This window comes from Typopeltis vanoorti, chromosome 14 (genome assembly GCF_054136105.1).
Source record: "Typopeltis vanoorti isolate ZY-2024b chromosome 14, IOZ_Tvanoo_1.0, whole genome shotgun sequence".
NCBI classification, from domain to species: Eukaryota; Metazoa; Arthropoda; class Arachnida; order Uropygi; family Thelyphonidae; genus Typopeltis; species Typopeltis vanoorti.
Genome location: NC_143562.1, coordinates 76,329,434 through 76,351,160, shown reverse-complemented (window position 1 = coordinate 76,351,160; position 21,727 = coordinate 76,329,434). Strand labels below are relative to the sequence as shown.

General features: G+C 35.3%; 1 protein-coding gene across 2 annotated transcripts in view; it reads right to left on the bottom strand.

Moving 5' to 3' along the window:
* Nucleotides 1-5,474: 5,474 nt before the first annotated feature.
* Nucleotides 5,475-21,727, bottom strand: part of LOC150099685 (uncharacterized) — a 38,862-nt gene continuing 22,609 nt past the window's right edge. For both annotated transcript variants that reach the window (XM_090403912.1, XM_090403913.1), the window contains exon 3: nucleotides 5,475-6,677. In XM_090403912.1, coding sequence (XP_090260038.1) covers nucleotides 6,429-6,677 — 249 coding nt within the window. In that variant the 3' untranslated portion in view covers nucleotides 5,475-6,428. The remainder of the gene's footprint in view (nucleotides 6,678-21,727) is intronic.

Genomic DNA, 21,727 nt, shown 5'->3' with positions numbered 1-21,727 from the left:
CGTCATCATGTTTCACTGCTTACTGGCAGAGCAAAGATCTAGGTGCAGTTGACTCACTGTAGCAAACTTGGGACCATAAGTTTGTTATAATGCACAGTTCGCTATACTGAATAATGTCTAGGAGGCCTTTACAGAAGTTTCTTACAGTGAGATGCTGACATGTATTAAAAGTTATGCATCAGCTTGCCAGTTAATTATCAGGTCAGCAAGCTTTTTTTTTCACACCAAATGAATAATAAATTTCATCATAAGCAGAGTGACTGAGAGGGAGACAAGTTGACTACTATAGGCAAGGATGGTTCTATCAGCAGCAAGTACATGACTAGGACTAAGAGCAGCATTCATAGAATGCTGCTCTTATAAAAAAAAATGTTTTTGACATCTTTAATATTTTAATTGTGATTATATTAAAATAAAAATGACTAAATAGTAAATAAAGTTTTTTTCCATGAGGTACAAATTTTTTTCTTTTTTAAACTGCAAAGAAAGTCATGGGGGGGGGGTGCAAAAAAAACTACAGTCAGTTCTAATGATAGGTGTTACTTCCAAAGGGGACAGAATGAATTCAAATTCATAAGCAGTGAAGGTTTCACCTAGCACTACAATTGTTCATTGGTCAATGTATGAAGGTAGCATTATCTACAACTGCCACCATCTTACGTTTCTAATCCTAATTAGTATTGCAGTTCTGGCAGTTTTTTCAAATGCAAGGTTAGCAGTCCAAGTTTCTTGTTGGCAAAGAGTACCTTATCAGGGGCGGTTAGGTCCTATTTTGGCGACTAGAATTGACAAGTTTCTTTTGTAAACATTATTACAATGTTACATGGCTATGCAAACACCTTTGATATCATACATTGGCATTCTAAGAATGAAAGTTCACTAATTTTAGTAGTTGTACATTACAAGTGAATTTAACTGAAACAAATTTGCTAATGTTTATTAAAAACTTTAAAAAATTGCTGAAAATAACTTCATAAAGCTGAGTCATTTAACCGCCTAACTGGCCATTATGAATAAAATACTCATCCTCACATGCTTCATATCCATCATGTATTACAATTTTAATATGCACTAAGCATCCATGATAACCTTGACATCTATAGACATCTTGGCCAGTAGTGTGGTATACTGTTTTCAAGCATTATTTTAAACTGTACATAAAGAGAATGGCTTTCACTAGATTGCCTTCACAAGCTAACATGTTAGCTTTTGATATCTGCAAAAATTTTGTTAATTTATTTAATTGCAAATAATTTTTCTTCTGTACTTATTGCTAATACCAACTAGTCCAGACAATACTCTAACCTTCACTTAGTTTTTTCTTAATTCACTGACCCTCATATTTATATATTTGTTTATATTATGGAATATTCTTATTCTTTTAATATCAATATTTACAATATCTAAGATCTAACACACTACCCTCAGCTTTACTTCCCCCCCCCCCCCAAATGCTTTGCTACAAAAGATTCAATGCTGGAATTTTCAGACTAAAACTCCTATAGTTTATGAAAACCTTGTTTTCATAATGAATTTTATTTATAGATCAAGAGCACAGATTCCTTACTGGCAACATTTAGCCATGATAATAAAGCTTAAGCTCCACAGGTAAACTGTGTATGTCTCATTACCTGTAGATGAATTACCAGTACCAATTTTTTTTTTAAAATCCAAAAAAAAATTTAAATTCTACTATTGGGTTACAGATAACTATCAATAGATCCAGTGAATATTAACAATAACTTTTTTTTGTGTGTGTGTGTGTGTGTGTGTGTGTGTATGCATATATATATATTATATTATATTAAGTCTTTTTTTTTACAAGCGTTCTTTGCATAACCTGTATGTGTATATATATATATATATATATATGTTGAAAGTTTATTTTTCACTTGGTTAGAGTATAATAAATTTAGTTTAATCCTTTATCCAAGTGTGAGCAAACAAAGTTTGCGCCTGAAAGTATCTTCAGGACTGGGGTAAGGTGGTACAACACCAGGGCAACTCGTTGCAAAGGTGGAGCAAGATACCAACACTCCTGTCTCAGTATCTCCTATAATGCAAAACACATCTCCTTGCGGATATGTCTAATGTTATGCATTAAGGGAAGGGCCACTACCCAGACTAGTTTCGACATTTATTGAGGTCTCTTCAGTGGGAGCCAGGCCCAAGCTGAGATAAATTATAATTAAAGGATTAAACTAAATTTATTATATATATATATATATTTTTTTTGTTTACAAGCTTTCTTTGTGTAACCTGTATATTTTGATTTCTTTCTTACATGACTATTCAAAGCTCATTTTCAATGCAAAATATATTTCTCTTTTATAAACCTGATAATTTTTAAAGCCAAAATTTCAGGTGTCCTCACACTTTATGAATACTGTAAACTATTTGGGCTTTAATTAAGCATGTCGAATTTTCTCTCTACAGATTATCATAGAATGACAATTTTTAAACTGCTAAAAAAAGTTATCACTTTTTTAGCAGTTTAAAAAGGCATCTTTACTTTTGTTATGTAATCTCACAAAAGAGAGCAACAGATAATGGAACCGCTTTGATATCTGAATTTGATATATTTAGTCTACCAGAGTTCTAAAAATATAGCAAATGTGATAGTCAGCTGATCTCTTGGCAACTCTGATAAAATTACGAGTGCTACCAAAAAGGCATATCTACAACAGCAACCAGTTACCACTAGCAAGAGTTCTAAGCATCAGTTAATAACATAGGAAATTTCTCTAATCAGATCTAGTGTTATTCCAGAAAAATATTACTAAATCTATGTAGTTTATGCTTTTGATCATCAGTAACTGTTAATTGCTTGGTAGGAGATAACAGCAATGGAATGTTTCATGGTTTCGAGCATTGTATAGTCTGGTCTGGCATTTGGTTGGGGAAGAAACCAGGAGAGATCTAATACATTAAGCTACAAACTTGTTTCACACCCACCAGTGATAAAACTCACTGTAATTAAGACTTAAAGTAACTAATAGCAAAGCTGTTAATCTCAGTGTTCTTTATGAACAGAAAAATATCCAAACCAGGAGGAAAGCTATACTGAATAAGAACTATATTGAATTGGGAAGTTCTCCCATCTAAAAATTAGGTACAGGTGGAAGATCCTGAGTTAACTCACACTGTTACAAATTATTCTATATATGATTCCCATGAGTTTGCTTCAGTGAGAATAAACTGTAAAGATCTTAAGGGTCTTTCTACAAAATTAATACAAATTAATTTTGTGCTGCACAATGTAACTGAGACTGCAATTACTACTGGTTGTAAAGTATAATGTGGATATAAAGAAAACTATTACAATTGTTGCACTACCTTATCCCAGTCCTGAAGATATTTACAGGCACAAACTTTGTTTGTTCACACTTGGATAAAGGATTAAACTACATTTATTATAGTCTAACCAAGTGAAAAATAAACTTTCAACATCTTTATCAAAATCCAGAGTAATTTAATAAAAAGGTGGCACACCGTTTGGCAACTCCTATAGGTAAAGATGACCTCGCCATTGCTTCTGCCTGGTATCTCCATCTCTGGGCCTGGCTCCCACTGAAGAGACCTCAATAAAGGTCAAAACTAGTCTGGGTAGTGGTCCTTCCCTTAATGCATAACATTATACATATCTGCAAGGATATGTTTTGCATTATGGAAGATACTGAGATAGGAGTGATGTTAGCTTGGTCCACCTTTGCTACGAGTTTCCCAGTGTTGTACTACCTTACCCTAGTCCTGAGGATATTTTTAGGTGCAAACTTTGTTTGTTCACACTTGGATAAAGGATTAAACTAAATTTATTATAAAAACTATTACAAAAGGCAGTGATTAACCTTTTTTTTAAAAAAAAACACAAGAATGAAAATTAATAGAATTAGCATCAAACTTTAAAATGTCATAGAAAAGCATTTATAAATGCAAACAATTATAAAAGCAGGATGTTTAAATATCTAAACCTCTAGAATGATAAAATTTCTCATCTCATCCTCTCTCAATATGGTAGGCTCAATTGGCTTGTCACAGTACAGAGTTATTTTGCACAGAGCAGTGATTTCTAGTGTGGTCTCAAATCACTGTGAATAGGATATCAAGTTAATTTACAATTAATTTTTATTTAAAAGTTATTCTAAACTGAAAACAAACATTCTGCTTAGTCGCAATTTCTCAGATGCTTAAAAACAAAGTCGCACAAAGTGAATACATACATATTTAGAATGTAATCATCCCTTTTTTTTGGTTTGCTAAATTATTCTCTAGAGACTTATTACACCATCTAGAAAGTTATTACACCATCATGCTTACATCCTAATTGATTTCTTGTTAAAGAGGATTAGGCTACTATTGTAACAGAGAGAGAACTAGGGCTGAGCTGGCTGTATGAGATTAAAATCAAAGCAACTAAGGTAAGTTGATTGCATGCCTGCTAACTGCATATTCTTCTGGAATATTTCCCTGCTTTGCAGATGAGAAATCCAAGTTTCCAACAGAACTAGGAATAAGACCATGGATGTATTGTAATTTTATGATTGTGGAATATCACAATATAAACATCTGACTAAACATTTTGAAGGCTTCAGTGGACGAACACATTAAAAAGCCTTCAAAAACCATTAGGAAGAAATGAATCAAATATATAATTTTTTTTAATGTGACATAAGATATAAACATATTATATCTTGACATATTTATGAAATTTGGTAGTGGAAATCCAAAAATTCACACAGAAAAAACAAAAATATAAATGACATGGTATTTAGGTAGTAATATGCACTTAAAAGAACGTATTAGAGATCAGAGACATAAGAGTATACAGGAAATGCAACTTATAGAGAGACAATTAATTAAATTTAAACAAACTGACTGGTTTAGTACATGTAACAAAATCACAAGATTTAAAATTATATTTCAACAGCACATGTACAGGTGGCAATTTTGTAGGCAAATCAGCATGTTAAATAACCAGTTTTTTTAAAAATGATACTTTACATGTTACTGAATTGAAACTAGATAAAAAAATAAGTTAAATGAAAATCCATATTAAAGTTTCATATACTTTAATTATTAAAAATTTAGCAATATGCTAATATTTAAATGTTAGGAATTAAATTTCAGTATGAACTTTTAAAGAGTTCTGATATTAATGCATATTATTCAATCTGTGAATATGCTATCCGTGATGGATGGTTCTAATGTAGATTACCTCAAAGTATAAAAATTTATTAAAGTAGATAATATGCATACTGAATAACACAATTATTAACCATAAATCAGGTCAGATAGTTATATATCAGTTAACATATTCATGTCAGTGTGTGCATGTGTATACACTCTAGAACAATTACTCCACCAGCTGGTTAAATACCTAATAAGATATACATAGCATTTCTGAAAAGTGCAGTCTTTCTAAAACAGACACATTTGTTAATTGCAGTGAGAATATAAACACACAATTTGGAAGGTTATTTTTTTCATTATTCAAATTTATTACAAGAAAGCAATAAAAACATATTTGGTAATGGCATTCAAAAATTGCACAAGGGGCAACAAATGATGCAGATACTAAGTTTTTTTTTTTTAGTTTACCCAACAGGTCAGAATTTCATCACATTTAATGATTTAACATAAACAGCAGGTCACACTGATTAAGAAAGTAGCATTATGACAACTTGTAGTCCCTAAATTCAATAAATCTAAATGCAAATGAAAACAATGCATAACATAATAAAATATAGAATAAGTACCAAATATTGGTTTAAACAGAAAGTATTTTATATAATGTTTAAATCACATACTAATGACTGTTGTGTACAACAATCATTAGCATATCCTTTATGCATGAACTGCTATCCTAACACTTATGTTAGGATAGCAGTTCATGCATAAACTTCTCTAAAACAATTATACCATTGTTCAAAAGAAAATAAGGGCTTTAATATTTTGTTTATTGCAAAAAATGCTGCAATAAAGACAACCAAATTTAATTAAGTCTGTAGTAATGGCTCATGGAAAAGCAGTATCCAATTATTTAAAAAATCTTTCAATTACAGAAGTGATTGAACAATAATCTCACACTGACATACATGTGCAAATAAAACAGCTGCATATTTTACAATGTAAGCATTAATCAATTTTGAATTATGAACCATTCATAAATACATTACAGTATAATGTAGATGAATATATATATGTCCTTTAAAATACTTAACACTGAGTACTTGGAAGAATATTCTTATGACTAGCTGGTCAGTATATTAGAAATAGCAACCTACCTACATAGCGAAGCAAAGTCAAAATAAACCATATCTGGTGAATTAAACCAAATCTGAATACCTCAGCATAGCAATAATCTGACTAGCTCATGAAAAGTTGTGGTTGTATTATAAATGCATACCTTGACAGAAAATTCACAAGGTTTATATCATGCAGAAACTATCCAGTTCTTGTTCATTCAGCTCGGGAACAGGAACTCGCCAATAAAGGAACGAGTCATATTCCGGATTGCCTTCACATTTATCTTTTGTAATACTGCTAACTGGTGAAGGATCATTTTCCATTAATGGAATGTCTGGAATTGGCTGACGCCAATACTGGAAACAGTTGAATTGATCTGCTGTAATATGTTCTGGCAAAGCTTCTTCCTTTGCAATATACATGATCATATGCTAAAATATTAAATAAACACAATTAGTGTGTATATATATATATAATTATAAAACTAAAAAAAATTAATTATTTAATAATATAATATTCAGAAGAATTTTCTAAACTATAAGTGCCTCCGTAGTGAAATCGGAAGAGCGACGGTACGTTGTGCCATTCGATTGGAAAAGAAGGCTGACTCTTGTCGTGATAGGAGGAGGAATCTTTTTTTTTTTTTTTTTAAATCAATTGAAGGCAAGTTAGCAGGGTTTTTTTCTCCCAGAAACTCTGGTTTTTCATCTCCCATATACAGACAAATCGGCCTTCAAACACATACACAATTTACAGAACAAAAAAATACTAGGGGGGCAGTAGATGCCATTTGTGTAAATCAGGGGTCGGCAAGCTTTTTAGACCACTGATCCCCATCATGCTACGTAAATGAATAAATGTTATGAATAATAAATTTCTCAATTTAAAAATAATTCCTTCACCCTTTTACTGCATTACTGCTTCTCGATAAGAAATATTTAAAGAAATTCATAAAGGACATTAAAAATTTAAGCCGGGCTTTTGACCTGCAAACATTTATCGACCCCCAGGGATCGATATTGACCACTTTGCCGACCCCTGGTGTAGATGATGATAATAGTGGTTAGTGTAGTTGGTGGAGACTGAGATTTGTAGAGTAGGTGACCTCCCTCGATGAGTCTTTGAACTGCTTGGAGGTGTCACAAAATAAATAAACAATACTGTTATCAAAAGCTAAATATATTAGCAAAATGTGATAAATGTTAGATAACACAATATACATGTGTTATTAGGTAATATACCATAATAACATGCAACTTTATTTGCAATACCTGATTCAGCAAGCAATCTTTTAGATTCCCAAACAGAAGAAACATCAAGAAATTTTAAGATGCTAATTACATTTTTATAATGCATGCAATTTACATGTGTGAACAATATTATTTTAAATAGTTCAACACAAATTTGCTTGAATCTCAGATGGAAACTTCATTTTTAGTTTTAGGTTGTTGGAGGGGGGGGGGGGGGGGCTTATTTTGCTTTAAGGTTTCGAAATTACACATAATCTTGTGAATATTTACTGCATGCAAAAATAAAGTACAGTAGTTTCATACTGTTTATGATGGTGTCCAGGAGCTCAGTTGGGGAAGATGTGGTTGAGAGCAGTAACATGTCTACTTAAAGCATCCCAGACATACTAAACAGTATTAAGGTCAGGAGACCTGACTGGCATGTACAAGTCTCTTTTTTAAGATATTAGTCCACGAGATTCACTCACTGAGGACAAGCATTATCTCATAGGATAACGTCTCCCCCATCGCACCTACGAATGGGCTAACATAGGGGGTCCATGACCTTGCCACTATAAGTTGCAGAGTTCTGCTATCTTTATGCAGATGTAAATAAAGTTCACTTAGTGTATATGCAAAATACTTGGTCATGTGCATCACCACACGTTTTAGGTAACTATTTAAGAATGATACCGGTCAGTAATTGTCATTAACTGATCACAATGGGAAGAAGAAGAAAGGATCTTTCAGAGTTCGATAAAGGGCTTATTATGGGTGTTCATCTGGCTGATCCACAATTTGAAAAGAGCAGAGCTGACTGGTTTCTCAAAAGGTGAGATATCCCAGATGTTTTACCAGGTGTGAATGAGATCACCATCATCTGAGAAAGCTTGTACAGGCAAACATAACTTCCTGTGTGCAGCAATTGACCGAAGCATTTAATGAAGGCCAGACCCATCTCACTGAACTATGCACAAGGAATTGAAGAGGATCAGTACTGGCAATTGTATGGCTATACAGAAACCACTGATTTCTGCAGTATTAAAAAAAGCTTTGAATTCAGTGGCCAGTATGTGTGGGAAGCACATATAAGTCAGTTCCATCCACCTTGTTGGATGGATGCACACTATCACACTACCTCCACCTCTTAAGTGTCCCTTTTGTGAATATTAGAGTGATGAAAACATGCCCCTGAGCACTCCTGTATTATCATTTTGTAAAGCAAACTGGGACTTGTCTGTAAACAATACCGATCCCCATTGGTCTTAGGTCCAGTTGACATGGGGCATTGCTCACTTCAAACTTCTCTCCTGTGGAATGGGACATGCAAACTAAAGGTTGTCTAGCATACTGACCACCTATTAAAGCTCTACTCCGGTCACTGGAATTCGACCTTCTAACTAGGCATTGTATGCAGTGTAGCCACTGCAAAACTACGATATCCTATCTTCAGTTGTCATGTCACCTGTGTCATCTTTGATTTCTTTTACAGAAATTAAAGATGATACAGGTGACATCCTGCATTCCTGAGATTTTCAGTAGCCTCCAGAACATTCTGACACCTTCCTGATATTTATTTTCTATATTCTTACTGAAATCTTCCCATGGCTTTAGTTCAACTACTTTTACACATAACTTGGCTCATGCATTTTACTGTTATGTTCCTTTAGGGAACTGTCAACTTATTTGCTATTCTTTTCCAGAACTGTTTTTTTAACATCCACCATGGGGTTATTTTTCTATTCTTACAGACAATTCACCACACACACCTCTCTAGCTGAATTAATGTCTTCTTGAGAGTTTGCCACTGAGAATACAAGGTTTGGTTCTTGTTTTCAAACTAATTCAAATTTTCTTCAATAATGTTTGTATAGTCAAGTCTAAAACTGCTCAATTTCATTAATTTAGAAGCCTCTTTCCCACTTAACTCCAGCAACTCTGAAGTATCGCTGCACATATGACCTGCTGCTGTAACTACTCATTTCAAAATGAGGGATTTCCCCTCTTCCATTTAATTAAATGTTGCTTTGAGACAGAAGAGGAAGAATGCAAAATCTATAGAAAGAAAACATGTATGTATATTCTAATTATCAATGAACATAATGAATTTACAATAATATCATAGACAAGTAAGATTCAAACAGGGAGAAGAGTTCCCGTTCTTATTTATCATCATCAAACATACAATTAAACATTGCCCAAAAAAAATCGTGCTCATTACAATTACTTTTACAAGCTATAGCATTTTTTTATAAAATTATGTATCAAATATTCACTGCCACAGCAAAGCAAGTTTCAAAATGTAGATATTTCATAAAGCTTCACAATTTCCAATTTTCACTTTTTTGCCTCAGGTGACACTTCCAAGAAATAATTTAAAAAAAAGATTAACGGATTAATAAGTATTTCCTTGTAAATAAACTTCAATAAATTAATGAAGTTCTATCAGAATAAAAGAATAAAAAGAATCTGAAAATTTCATGAATAAATTTCGCTTGTGGATCAGTTATTTTGAAATAGGTTTTCAGGATGCTGTTCTGTATTTTATTGGGTTGCAGCTAGGTTTTTTTTTTTTTTCATTAACCTGGCATTAGTAAGATGGCGGTGTCACAGTTATTTCTTTCTATATCTTTGGGGTCTGTGACACCCCACCTTATTAACGCTGGGTTAAACAGAGAACTCACATTTCATAGCTTTAGAATACTGATTTTGTACAAGTGATCAAACTATAAAACACAAATATATACCTTATACAGTGCCATCAATGTGATATAACACAGCTGGTAATCTATTTATCTCAAAATGCATAACTTGACATTTCTCCACATTAAACTGACACCCATTATCTTTTACCCATACTGACAGCCTATTTTAAATCGTTCTTCAAGCTCTCCTTGCCTTGATAAGTTATTACCCTACCTAATTTTGCATTGACAAACAACTGAATACTTCCTTTCAGGTTATATCCTATATCATTTATGCACAACATAAACAGCAATGATTAAGGGAAGACAAAATAGTTCCCTTATGAAAGGGAACTATTTTGTCTTCTTTCAATTCCTTTGAAACTCTACCAGAGCTGAGACTTAAAAAAATTAAGCAGCTGGTCAAAGGCATTCCCAGTTCCCTTGCACATTCTCACAAAACATGAGCTGATATTCTATCTAATCTTACAGCTGTATTTACATTGAGATTCTGCAATATACTAAGCTCCAATTCATCCACCTCTGTTCCTACATTAGTGTGTCACATATGTTAAAGCAGTAACCTCACTAGAATGATATACCCTTGCAAAATGGTCACTTAGTAACCTGACTATTTTATCAGCTTCTGTCACGAGGTGACAGAAGCTGATAAAATCTCTCTCAATATCTCTGATAAAACATCACTCATTAAGGTTAATCTTCCATAGTCATTCTTCTTACTTGCCAACAACAAAAGAACTCTGGGATTTCCTTTGGCTTGCTCAGCTAGATTCTTCTCATAATCTGATTTTGCCATTCTGGTCACCTTTGTACCCCCACAGCATTTTCTTCTTCTGCAGCTCGTGCTTAATGTAGTCATCCATCTAATGCCTACCCGATTAGCCCTCATACCTCAGGTACACAATTTAATATTGCTTCCATTGGATGATACTTAACTATTTCCCATGCACTACTAACATCCTTACTCTGCAGTTTTATGCCATGGCAGAGATTTAATCTTCTTCCTAAGCTTGTCATAGTCACCTGTATTGTAGTCCAACATATACCCCTTCTTGATAGAATATTCCTCATGCTATACAATCTCCCAAGTCAAGACAGCATGGTCACTTTCATCAGTCAGAGGCAATGTCGTCATCATGGTTATGTATAGCCCTTCTAATCCTATGACAAGGTCCAATACCCTCAAACCCTAGTTCCCCATCACATGCTGCCTAAAGTATCTTTTAGTAGGTGTATGAATTCCATTTCCTTCCTGCTGTGTGATCTTTCTTCTGCTTAGTCTATCTCCATAGTTGAAGTCCCCCATAATAATCACTTGACCTGTGCTCGTTGTATACTAATGAGTACAGATCAGCCTACAGCAACAAGTGTATATTTTGTCTTACTGGCCATAATCTCACACCAGACTGCTTCAAATGAGTGCCCATTCCCTTACCTATCTCCTATTCCTTTTGGCTGCAGTTCATCCACTTTCATCAGCAGTATCCCTTCCCCCAATCTTATCTTCTGAAGATACTACCATATTTATTCAAATATAACTTGCCCTGATTTTACTTAAAAAAAAAAAATTAAGTTTTGCATATACCTTGCGCACGAAAAAAGGTTTAAACACGTTCATTTCGGGGCAATAGTAACTCACTCACCATGATAAAAACATGCCCTCTCAACAGCCACTATACTGTAGATGCAAGAAAAACAAGTAGTTATATTATATCACTGAATAAGATAGAGACATTTGTAGTCTGTGTAATAATATATGTCAACAAACAGTGCAATTAGAGATATCTGGGATAAAAACAGCACTAACTAATGAATCACGTCCCCTCCACAGAAACTATTCTGCATAGACTCAAGCAAAACCATTGTACCACCAAGCAAGTATCTAACTAAAAAAACTATTGTCCAAATTTTCAATTACATGAAATAAGTGTCTGTTCCATTGCATTTGAAAGTTTTGATGTTATTAAGACAAATCATAAAGGCTAACTTCAAATAAAATTTTACTAACAAATTGGACATAGCATGCCATGTAATGGTTAGCCCAAAAAAAAAACAATAAATAAATAAACGAGCAAAGCATCACCCCAACATGAACATGTTAAAACTAAGAAATATACATACATACACATATATTTTTTAAAAAACTGAATGACTAGAAACCGAGAAAAATGAAAACAAGGTTTAATAGCACAACTAGTTTCAGCTTGTATCAGCCTTCTTCAGGTGCACATTAAAAAATAAATAACCAGTAAAACATAGAGGAAATAATTGTAAACATCACGGAAAGTTAGTGTGTGTGTGTGTGTGTGTGTATATATATATATATATATTCAACGTTGAAGTCTGCACATTCAAAACTTCTCTTGTTGGCTTCATTGTTGGGTGTATGCATGTGTATAGCATCTCGCGAACACCAGTATTTGATCGTAGCACAATGACAGTCTGAAAGGTTGTAACTCAGGTTGTTGTTGAGATGTAGGGGGTTGAGAATGATTTCTTTCGATTCTATTATCTTTCTTTCTAATTCATCGTGGCAACGGAAAATATTATTAGACTTGTCCCATAGGACCATATGGCTAAGATTTTCTTCATTAGAATCGGCTGAGAACAGAACATGACCAGACAAAGCACTGGCTCACGTTCTCCTGTAACTGATGTCTCTCTTATGTTCTTCAATGCATAATTCGATTGATTTCTCTGTTTGGCCAAAATATGGTATATATCACAGTTGCACCAAGTCTGGTAACCACCGGGATATTTAAGGTTGTGATGTCCAGGTTTCGGATGGCTTACTAAGGAGCTGATTTTCGGAAGAGGAGTAAATAAAGTTCTTATGTTGTATTTCCTAAGAACTTTGGCCAATTTGGGTGAGACAGAGCTTATGTATTGTATAGAAATATTACCTTTCACCTTATTGGTCTCTTCATTATTACGAGCGGGTGGATTTAATAAGAATTTGTCAATTGTTTTTTATGAATAACCATTTAGTTGAAAAGCAGACCTGAGAAAATTGAGTTATTTATTAAGTTCTATCTCATCATCAAGAAGAGACGAGCACGATGTCCTAGCATAGAAATGATTCCAAACTTTTGAGGTGGATAATGATGGGATTGACCATGGAGATATCTGTTGGTGTGGGTAGCTTTTCTGTAAATTGAGATTTTTAATTTCTCTGAGGAACTGGTCAGTTTGATGTCCAAAAAAGGAAAAGAACTATTAGCTTGAAACTCAGCACTAAATTTTATGTTCGGATGTTGATTATTTAGATGTTCTAGGAAGTTCAGAAGAGATTCACGGCCATGGCTCCAAATCAGGAAAATGTCATTGATATATCTTTTCCAAATTCTTGGTTTTATAGGATAAGAAGAGATGGCTTTAACTTCCAGATCTTCTAAATAGATGTTCGCAAGTACAGGTGACAATGGATTACCCATTGCAAGGTCATAATTTTGTTTATAGATGGCATCCTGAAACTTAAAGTATCCTGAGCGGATGCAATGAGTAAGGCCATGATCTTTTTAGATAATTTATCTTTGAGCAGTACAAGAACTTCGTCCGTAGGAACATTGGTAAATAAGGAGACTAAATCAAATCTACCCATGATTTCATCTTCCTTAATAATAATATCTTTTATACATGAAACAAAATCTGCAGTTTTTAATAAAAGACGATTTACTGGAAAAACATTTGAGAGATTTAGACAGATATTTTATGTTAGATAATCAATTCTTTCTACGATAGGTCGAAGTGGGTTATTTTCCGTATGAATTTTAGGTAGTCCATATAATCGTGGAATAAGTGGATGGAGAGAATGAAGAGAAAGACGCATTTCTAGGTAGTTCTCAGTATTTTGTTGGTCCGGTTGTGGAGTTCACGGGTGGGATCTCTCTCGAGGATCGAGTAAGTGTCACTCCGTAACAATTCCATCATCTTGTAATGATATTCATCAATGTTAAGAACTGTGGCGTTGCCTTTATCTGCAGGAAGAATAATTATATTTTTGTTTGTTTTGTAATTTCTTAAGGGCTGTTGTTCCGATGAAGAGATATTGTCTGTAGGGGGTATGGCGCTACTGATGATGAAAATGGATTCAATACAGAGTAGGTTTGCCTCTTGGGTAGGAAGAATCGCAGTAGCTTTTTCGATCTTTGTAAGTAATAATTCTTTAGGAATAGATCTGGGAGATAAAACAAAATTTAGGCCTTTATTGAGGACACTTTTCTATGCTGGAAGTTTATTTTCCACTTGGCTAGATTATAACAAATTTAGTTTAATCTTTTACCCAAGTGTAGGCAAACAAAGCCTGTGCCTGAAGTAGTTCAGGACTGAGGCAACTCGTAAGGTGGACCAAGCTCTCATCACTCCTTGTCTCAGTATCTCCCATAATGCAAAGCACATCTCCTTGCGGACATATATAATGCTATGCATTAAGGGAAGGGCCACTACCCAGACCAGTTTCGATCTTTATTGAGATCTCGTCAGTGGGAGGCAGACCCAGAAGTGGTGATACCAAAGCAGAAGCAATGGAGAGGTCATATTTACTTATACAAGTTGCCAAAAGGTGTACCACCTTATTAATTTACTCTGGATTTAGAGAAAGATGTCGGAAGTTTATTTTCCACTTGGCTAGACGATAACAAATTTAGTTTAATCCTTTACCCAAGTGCAGGCAAACAAACTGCGCCTGAAGTAGTTTAGGACTGAGGCAACTCACAGCAAAAGTGGACCAAACTCTTATCACTTGTCTCAGTATCTCTCATAATGCAAACCACATCTCCTTGAGGACATGTATAATGCTATGCATTAAGGGAAGGGCCACTACCCAGACCGGTTTCTACCTTTATTGAGGTCTCGTCAGAAGTGGTGATACCAAAGCAGAAGCAATGGAGAGGTCATATTTACTTATATGAGTTGCCAAAAGGTGTACCACCTTATTATTAATTTACTCTGGATTTAGAGAAAGATGTTGGAAGTTTATTTTCCACTTGGCTAGACTATAACAAATTTAGTTTAATCCTTTACCCAAGTGCAGGTAAACAAACTGTGCCTGAAGCTCGTAGCAAAAGTGGACCAAGCTCTCATCACTTGTCTCAGTATCTCCCATAATGCAAACCACATCTCCTTGCGGACATGTATAATGCTATGCATTAAGGGAAGGGCCACTACCCAGACCGTTTCGACCTTTATTGAGGTCTCGTCAGTTGGAGGCAGACCCAGAAGTAGGGGTACCAAGGTAGAAGCAATGGAGAGGTATTATTTACTTATACGAGTTGCCAAAAGGTGTACCACCTCCATTGCTTCTGCCTTGGTACCCCTACTTCTGGATCTGCCTCCAACTGACGAGACCTCAATAAAGGTCGAAACCAGTCTGGGTAGTGGCCCTTCCCTTAATGCATAGCATTATACATGTCTGCAAGGAGATGTGCTTTGCATTATGGGAGATTCTGAGACAAGAAGTGATGAGAGCTTGGTCCACCTTTGCTACGAGTTGCCTCAGTCCTGAACTAATTCAGGTGCAGGCTTTGTTTGCCTGCACTTGGGTAAAGGATTAAACTAAATTTGTTAAACTTTTCTATGCATCGGAAAGATTATAACTTGATTTGTTAATAACAACTTTGTCGAAATGGAGGTGTGGTTTCGAAGAAGTTGAATTTCTTTGTATTTGTTTAAGGGCTTCGAATTTTCTAATAAGTTTGTTTATTGTCATTTTGAATTCTGGGGGCTTGAGATTCACTTCTCACTTTAAGAATATTCCAACTGTCACTATCTAGAGATTCTTCAATTTTTTGAGATAACATGGTTTTTTTACTAAATAAAAAAGAGTGCATTTAGTATCAAATATCCTGTTGGTGAGAAGATCTAACTTTGCTGTATGGTAGATCCTACTAGCTTGTTCCGTTTTAAATTCCATGCTGCCTTTCCTGAGTTTCTCCTTTAAAGAAAACATTAAAGTGTTTTGTCTAGTCATGTTCTGTTCTTGGCCGATTCTAATGAAGAAAACCTTAGCCATACAGTCCTATGGGACAAATCTAATAACATTTTCCGCTGCCACAATTAATTAGAAAGAAAGATAATAGAATCAAAAGATATCATTCTCAACCCCATACATCTCAACGACTTACAACCTTTCAGACTGTCATTGTGCTACGATCAAATACTGGCGTTCGTAAGATGCTATATGTATGCATACACCCAACAATGAAGCCAACGAGAGCAGTTTTGAATGCACAGACTTCAACATTTCAACATTGAATATACAGTAAAACCCCTTTTTTTACACTTTTCAGGGGACTGATGGAAAAAAGTGCAAATAGCAGGAAATGTAAAAAAAAATTTAAAAAAAGGCTAAAAGATGACTTATTGCTAGTATGTGAGTCTACATACTAGATTATAAAATTTAATAACTGAAAATAAATGAATTTACAATGTACTTACATTTATCTATTAAAAAAATCTTTCATTGTTGATTGTTTTTGCTTTTCGTTATTTTATTTTTTTTGACTTAGTGCCAGATTGCTTTGCATTGAGTTCAATGCTTGACCTGTTTTTTTACTATTGTGTTCAAAGTGGACACGGAGAGCCCAAGATCTTATGCTAAATGCACAGGTATTCCAGCATGCCAATTTATACGTCATAGAATCGACATCTTTTCTTCTACCGAAATACATTTTCTGTCTTTTTTCTCCGTGTTACTAACATGGATAATCTACCACGGCAACTTGAAAGCAGCTTTCACACACTAAATTACATTGCAGAAATTCTGCAATATCAATTCGTACTGTGATTGAAAAATCACGGTATCGCTCATCACTACTGCTGCATGTGTGCAAGTCACCGTGATGGCGGAAACAAAACTACAGCCGAAAGCAACACCACCTGAGAACAGAAATGCGCAGATTTCCGCTGAAATCAATTCGAAAATCGGTATTGCCACCGAGAAAAAAAACGCAAATCATGGGAAATAATGTTCACATCAAGTTGATAATGGCGGGAAAACAATACATCGTGAGCATAGGCCTTAAGATGGGACCGACAGAAAATGACGTAAATGGCAGGAAAATGTAAATTGCGGGAACGTAAAAACGGGGATTTACTGTATACACACTAACTTTCCGTGATGTTTACAATTATTTACTCTACGCTTTACTGGTTATTTCTTTTTTAATGTGTACCTAAAGAAGGCTGATACAAGCTGAAACTTGTTGTGCTATTAAACATTGTTTTAATTTTTCTCAGTTTCTAGTCATTCAATTTTTTAAAAAATGTATATAAACCGAGTAAATCAATCGTCCTACATATATATATATAGGGTGATTCAGAACTCTTGGTCCAAACTTTAAGGGGTAATAGAACACACCTAAACAAGCACTTTTTGTCATACAATGCATGGTCCGAATTCAAGCAGTGAAGCGCTAGGGGTTAGCAACTACTGTGTCAGGAAATGAAGAACTACAAGTATGACAGAGGAGATTTGAAACAATTGCAGAAATTACAGAACATAAATTAAAGAATTTTATTGAACAAATTACAGAAACTGCTCCAAAGAGCGACTGCCAACATTAATGCATGCTTCACACCTTCGACGTAGTGATTGGCGAAAACACCAGGCATTTCTCGTGCAGCGGCAATAGACATCCTGGCAATAAGGTCCTCATTGGAATTGATGGGGCTATTGTAGATCAGGCTTTTCATATGGCCCCATAGCAAGAAGTCCAGACATGAGAGATGGCAGCCAAGTGATGGGACCACCCTGACCAATCCATCACACTGGAAATGTTGCTTCCAAGGCATTCCCCGCTGAAACGGGGTGGCACTCTGTCATGTTGGAACCACATACGTGTTTGAATGTTTGCTGGAACAGGGTTCAGTAATTCTGGCAACACCTCTTGTAAAAATGCAAGGTACGTCCTCCCATTCAGTCGTGCTGGCAGAAGGTATGGGCCAATCAAATGGTCATGTAGGATTCCAGCCCAAACATTTATGGAGAAACGCCACTGGTATGAATGTGGACGTGTGGCGTGCGGATTTCTGCTAACTCACACATGATAATTGTGGGTATTAAAAATGCCCTCACATTTAAAGATGCATTCGTCAGTGAATAAGACATGTGCATCAAAGTCTGGCTGCACTGCAGTCTGCTGCAGGAACCACTGTGCAAATTCCACACGACGCCGGTAATCTGCAGGTGTCAAGGTGTGCACCCTCTGTGCATGGTAGGGGTGTAATCGTTCATCTCATAGAACTCGCCACACCGTCGATTGGGACACACATACGGCATGAGAAATTGCTCGCATGCTACATTCGGGACGATCTGCAACCTACGTAGAATTTTCTCTGTAATACGTGGCGTCCTCACACTCTTTGCACACCCTGTATCCTGTATGCCGCTGACAAAGGAGCCCGTTTTGCACAGATACTGGTGCAATCGCTGAAAGGTTTTATGATCAGGCAGGTGTCTGGTCGGAAAGTGTTCTCGGTACAGTCTTTGGACTTCCCTTGCATTCCCATCCGCAGCTCCGTAAATGAAATGCATGTCAGCCTTCTCCTGATTTGTGAAGAATCCATCCTTTTTGTTCTCCACGGTAGAAATAACGACGACTGTAAAAACCAGAGTTTATAAGTGTTCACCTAAAAGCGCCCTCTAGTGCTTCACTGCTTGAGTACGGACCCTGCATTGTATGACGAAAAGTGCTTGTTTAGGTGTGTTCTATCACTCCTTAAAGTTTGGCCCAAGAGTTCTGAATCACCCTATATATATATATATTGGAATTCAGTTGAAGATAATCAGCATTTCAGCTCAAAAACTGTTGGTTTGCCTTTGTCATTAAGTCGATCTTTTGTTAATAGCATACCAATCATATGCACATATTCATAGCTGCTCTACCTCTACCAGCGTACCATTGCTGTCCGTTTTGCATTCTGTTTTTACTTCTCATTAGTCATTCATGAAGGAATGTTCATTAAGTATCTCAATTTTTGCTTGAAATAGAGAGAAACATTCAAGTTACAGTGCTGGTTTTAAACTCAAAGATCTTATGATTTCTGAAATGATAAAAGGACAAGCAAGAATGAAACTGTATTTTAAGTTAATTACAGATGCATTGTTGCTAAAGATTCAAATATATCGTGTGGTGAAGGTGAGCAGTCGATGGCATAATTAATTTTCATAATTAAAATTGAAATACATTCATTTTATAAATAATGTAAGCCAGGGATTCTCAACCTATGGTACGCATACCACTGGTGATACGAAAACAGAGTATAAAATAAAAGGGTAAATTAACATATTTTTTTATCACAACATGAGTTGAGAACAAATATTTAACAGTTCTACTTAAAATATTTCATGCAACTAAATGAAAACACTTAGAGTTTACATTATCATTAAAAACGTTTGCATAATATACAAAAATAATATGGAAGTTCAATTTGAATTTAATAAGTATTAATCAAATGATAATGAGAGAAAGTAACTCGAATATATTTGATCAGACAACAATGGGAAACAGTTTGTCCATTGTCATTTGTTTAGCCGCAAGCCGCAGTTACAGTTAAGAAAGTAGTGGTGTTAGGTTATTGTCTTTGAATGCAAGATTTTATTTGTGAAATTGTCATATTTATATGTAGTTTGTGCCAGAGGATAGAAACATGAATATGAATAAGTGGTTAACGAGTGGGTCCTCAAAAAGATCGAAGGGAGAAATGAGTGTAAGCGGGGGGAACAATTCTTCTATGCCAGAAGCCACTACTTCGAATCCTAACCAACAGACTGAGGTCATCTTTGTACAAGAATGCAACAAAAAGCGCCGTACAGAACAACATAAATATAATCTTAGTTATTTATTATGGTTTCACATATATTGGAGAAGAAACTGCACCTGTTCCCCAGTGTGTGATTTGTTATGAAACGCTATCAATGGACTCATCACTAAAGAGTACACGAGCTCAATCCTAATTTACCCAATTGAGATGTTCCTGCACCCAAATTCTCCGGGTTCTTTGTGATTTTGCAGTAAGCGGAATGCAAACCATTGGTCTTCGCACATATAAATCTATGGCATGAAGACGATTTTGTACTGTCTGTGTCGATACCAGCCTCCCTGTTGCTACGGCAAGTTCACTTCGAAGTTGTGTTGTGTTAAATGCCCAATTTCTTCTGGCAAGTAATGACAAATACTGATCATCTGTTGGAGCTGCTGATGATGGCTGACCTTGTCTTCAGCAAAGCTGCCACATTTCCAGTCTCCAAGTTGCAAAATTATGCTTTGAGATACAAGATACGCTTGAGCGACAACTTGCTGCATTTGTCCAGCTTCCAATTGACCAATGGCTCTCCAAGCCATGGATTCCGGGATATCATGTTGCTCTGCCATTTTTAAATAATGCGTGGTAGGTGACACAAGTTTACAATTGGAGTGATAATTATGCACTGTGGAAATGAGCGCAACAAGCCATGCTTTTATACCCCCGCCACATGCTAACACGGCCAAGACACGTTTCGACAAGTCTTAACATGATTTTGTACGCAGTTGCATGTTCTATACTGTTGTATGTTTTAAGAATATAAGAATATTTTAAAATAAATGTGTTACATTTGTAAATTATTTTTATAACTATAATTTACAAGAAAACCAAAATATCCCCTAATTATTTTGAGCAGTGTAGTACTGGTACTAGACCTAATGTTCACTATCAAATGCAGTATCCAAATCATCATAGCTCTTAAGATAACTAACGTTAGGCTTAATGTCGCCAGTTTACTTTCTAGATCTTTGCTTCCCAAAAGAAATTCATCTCCCTGCCAGCTCAATGCTCTCAATAAACTACATAAATATAACAGCATAGTCATTACTAGGTCTGACAAGGGAAGTGCTACTGTTATCCTTAAAGCCAGTGAATATAATAAGAAAATGGATATCATTCTTAGACTGCTCCACCTGCATATCTTTACATTATTATCCCACAAAAATCTCAAGTCAAGAAATTAAAAAGCCTACTCAGAAAAGTTTCTTCCTGGCCTCCTGATATCACAAAAAATCCAAACCCCCTCAGCTGCCCTCCCCCAAGATAGCCTAAGATTCATAACACCCCCCCCCCATGACCCATAGTAGATACCACTGATTCTCCCTGCTATAAATTATCCAAACAGCAAAATATCTTGTCTCTCTTACTGGTCATACATCATACATAAAAAAACTTCCCATTTTAAAAGCTCCATTGAAAATATAACTGTTAATCATACTGATATCCTAGTGAGCTTTAACACCATGGTTAACTTCATGGTTCACTAACCCTTTAAATAACACCTTATTACATTTAAAGTTTTTCCTTAACTACCCACAATATCAAAAATAAAATAATAATAATCTTTCCCCCAATCCATGACTTTCTTTTCAGAAAAATTTAAATAATGCTATTGTTGTGTCCCCCTTTTACCATCCTATAATTGTTAATTACTCTTACAAGTTTATTTTTTACCTTATATAGCCACTAGAAGGCTATATGGTATGTCGTGTTTGTGGATAGCTCCTGAACAGATGAGTGATA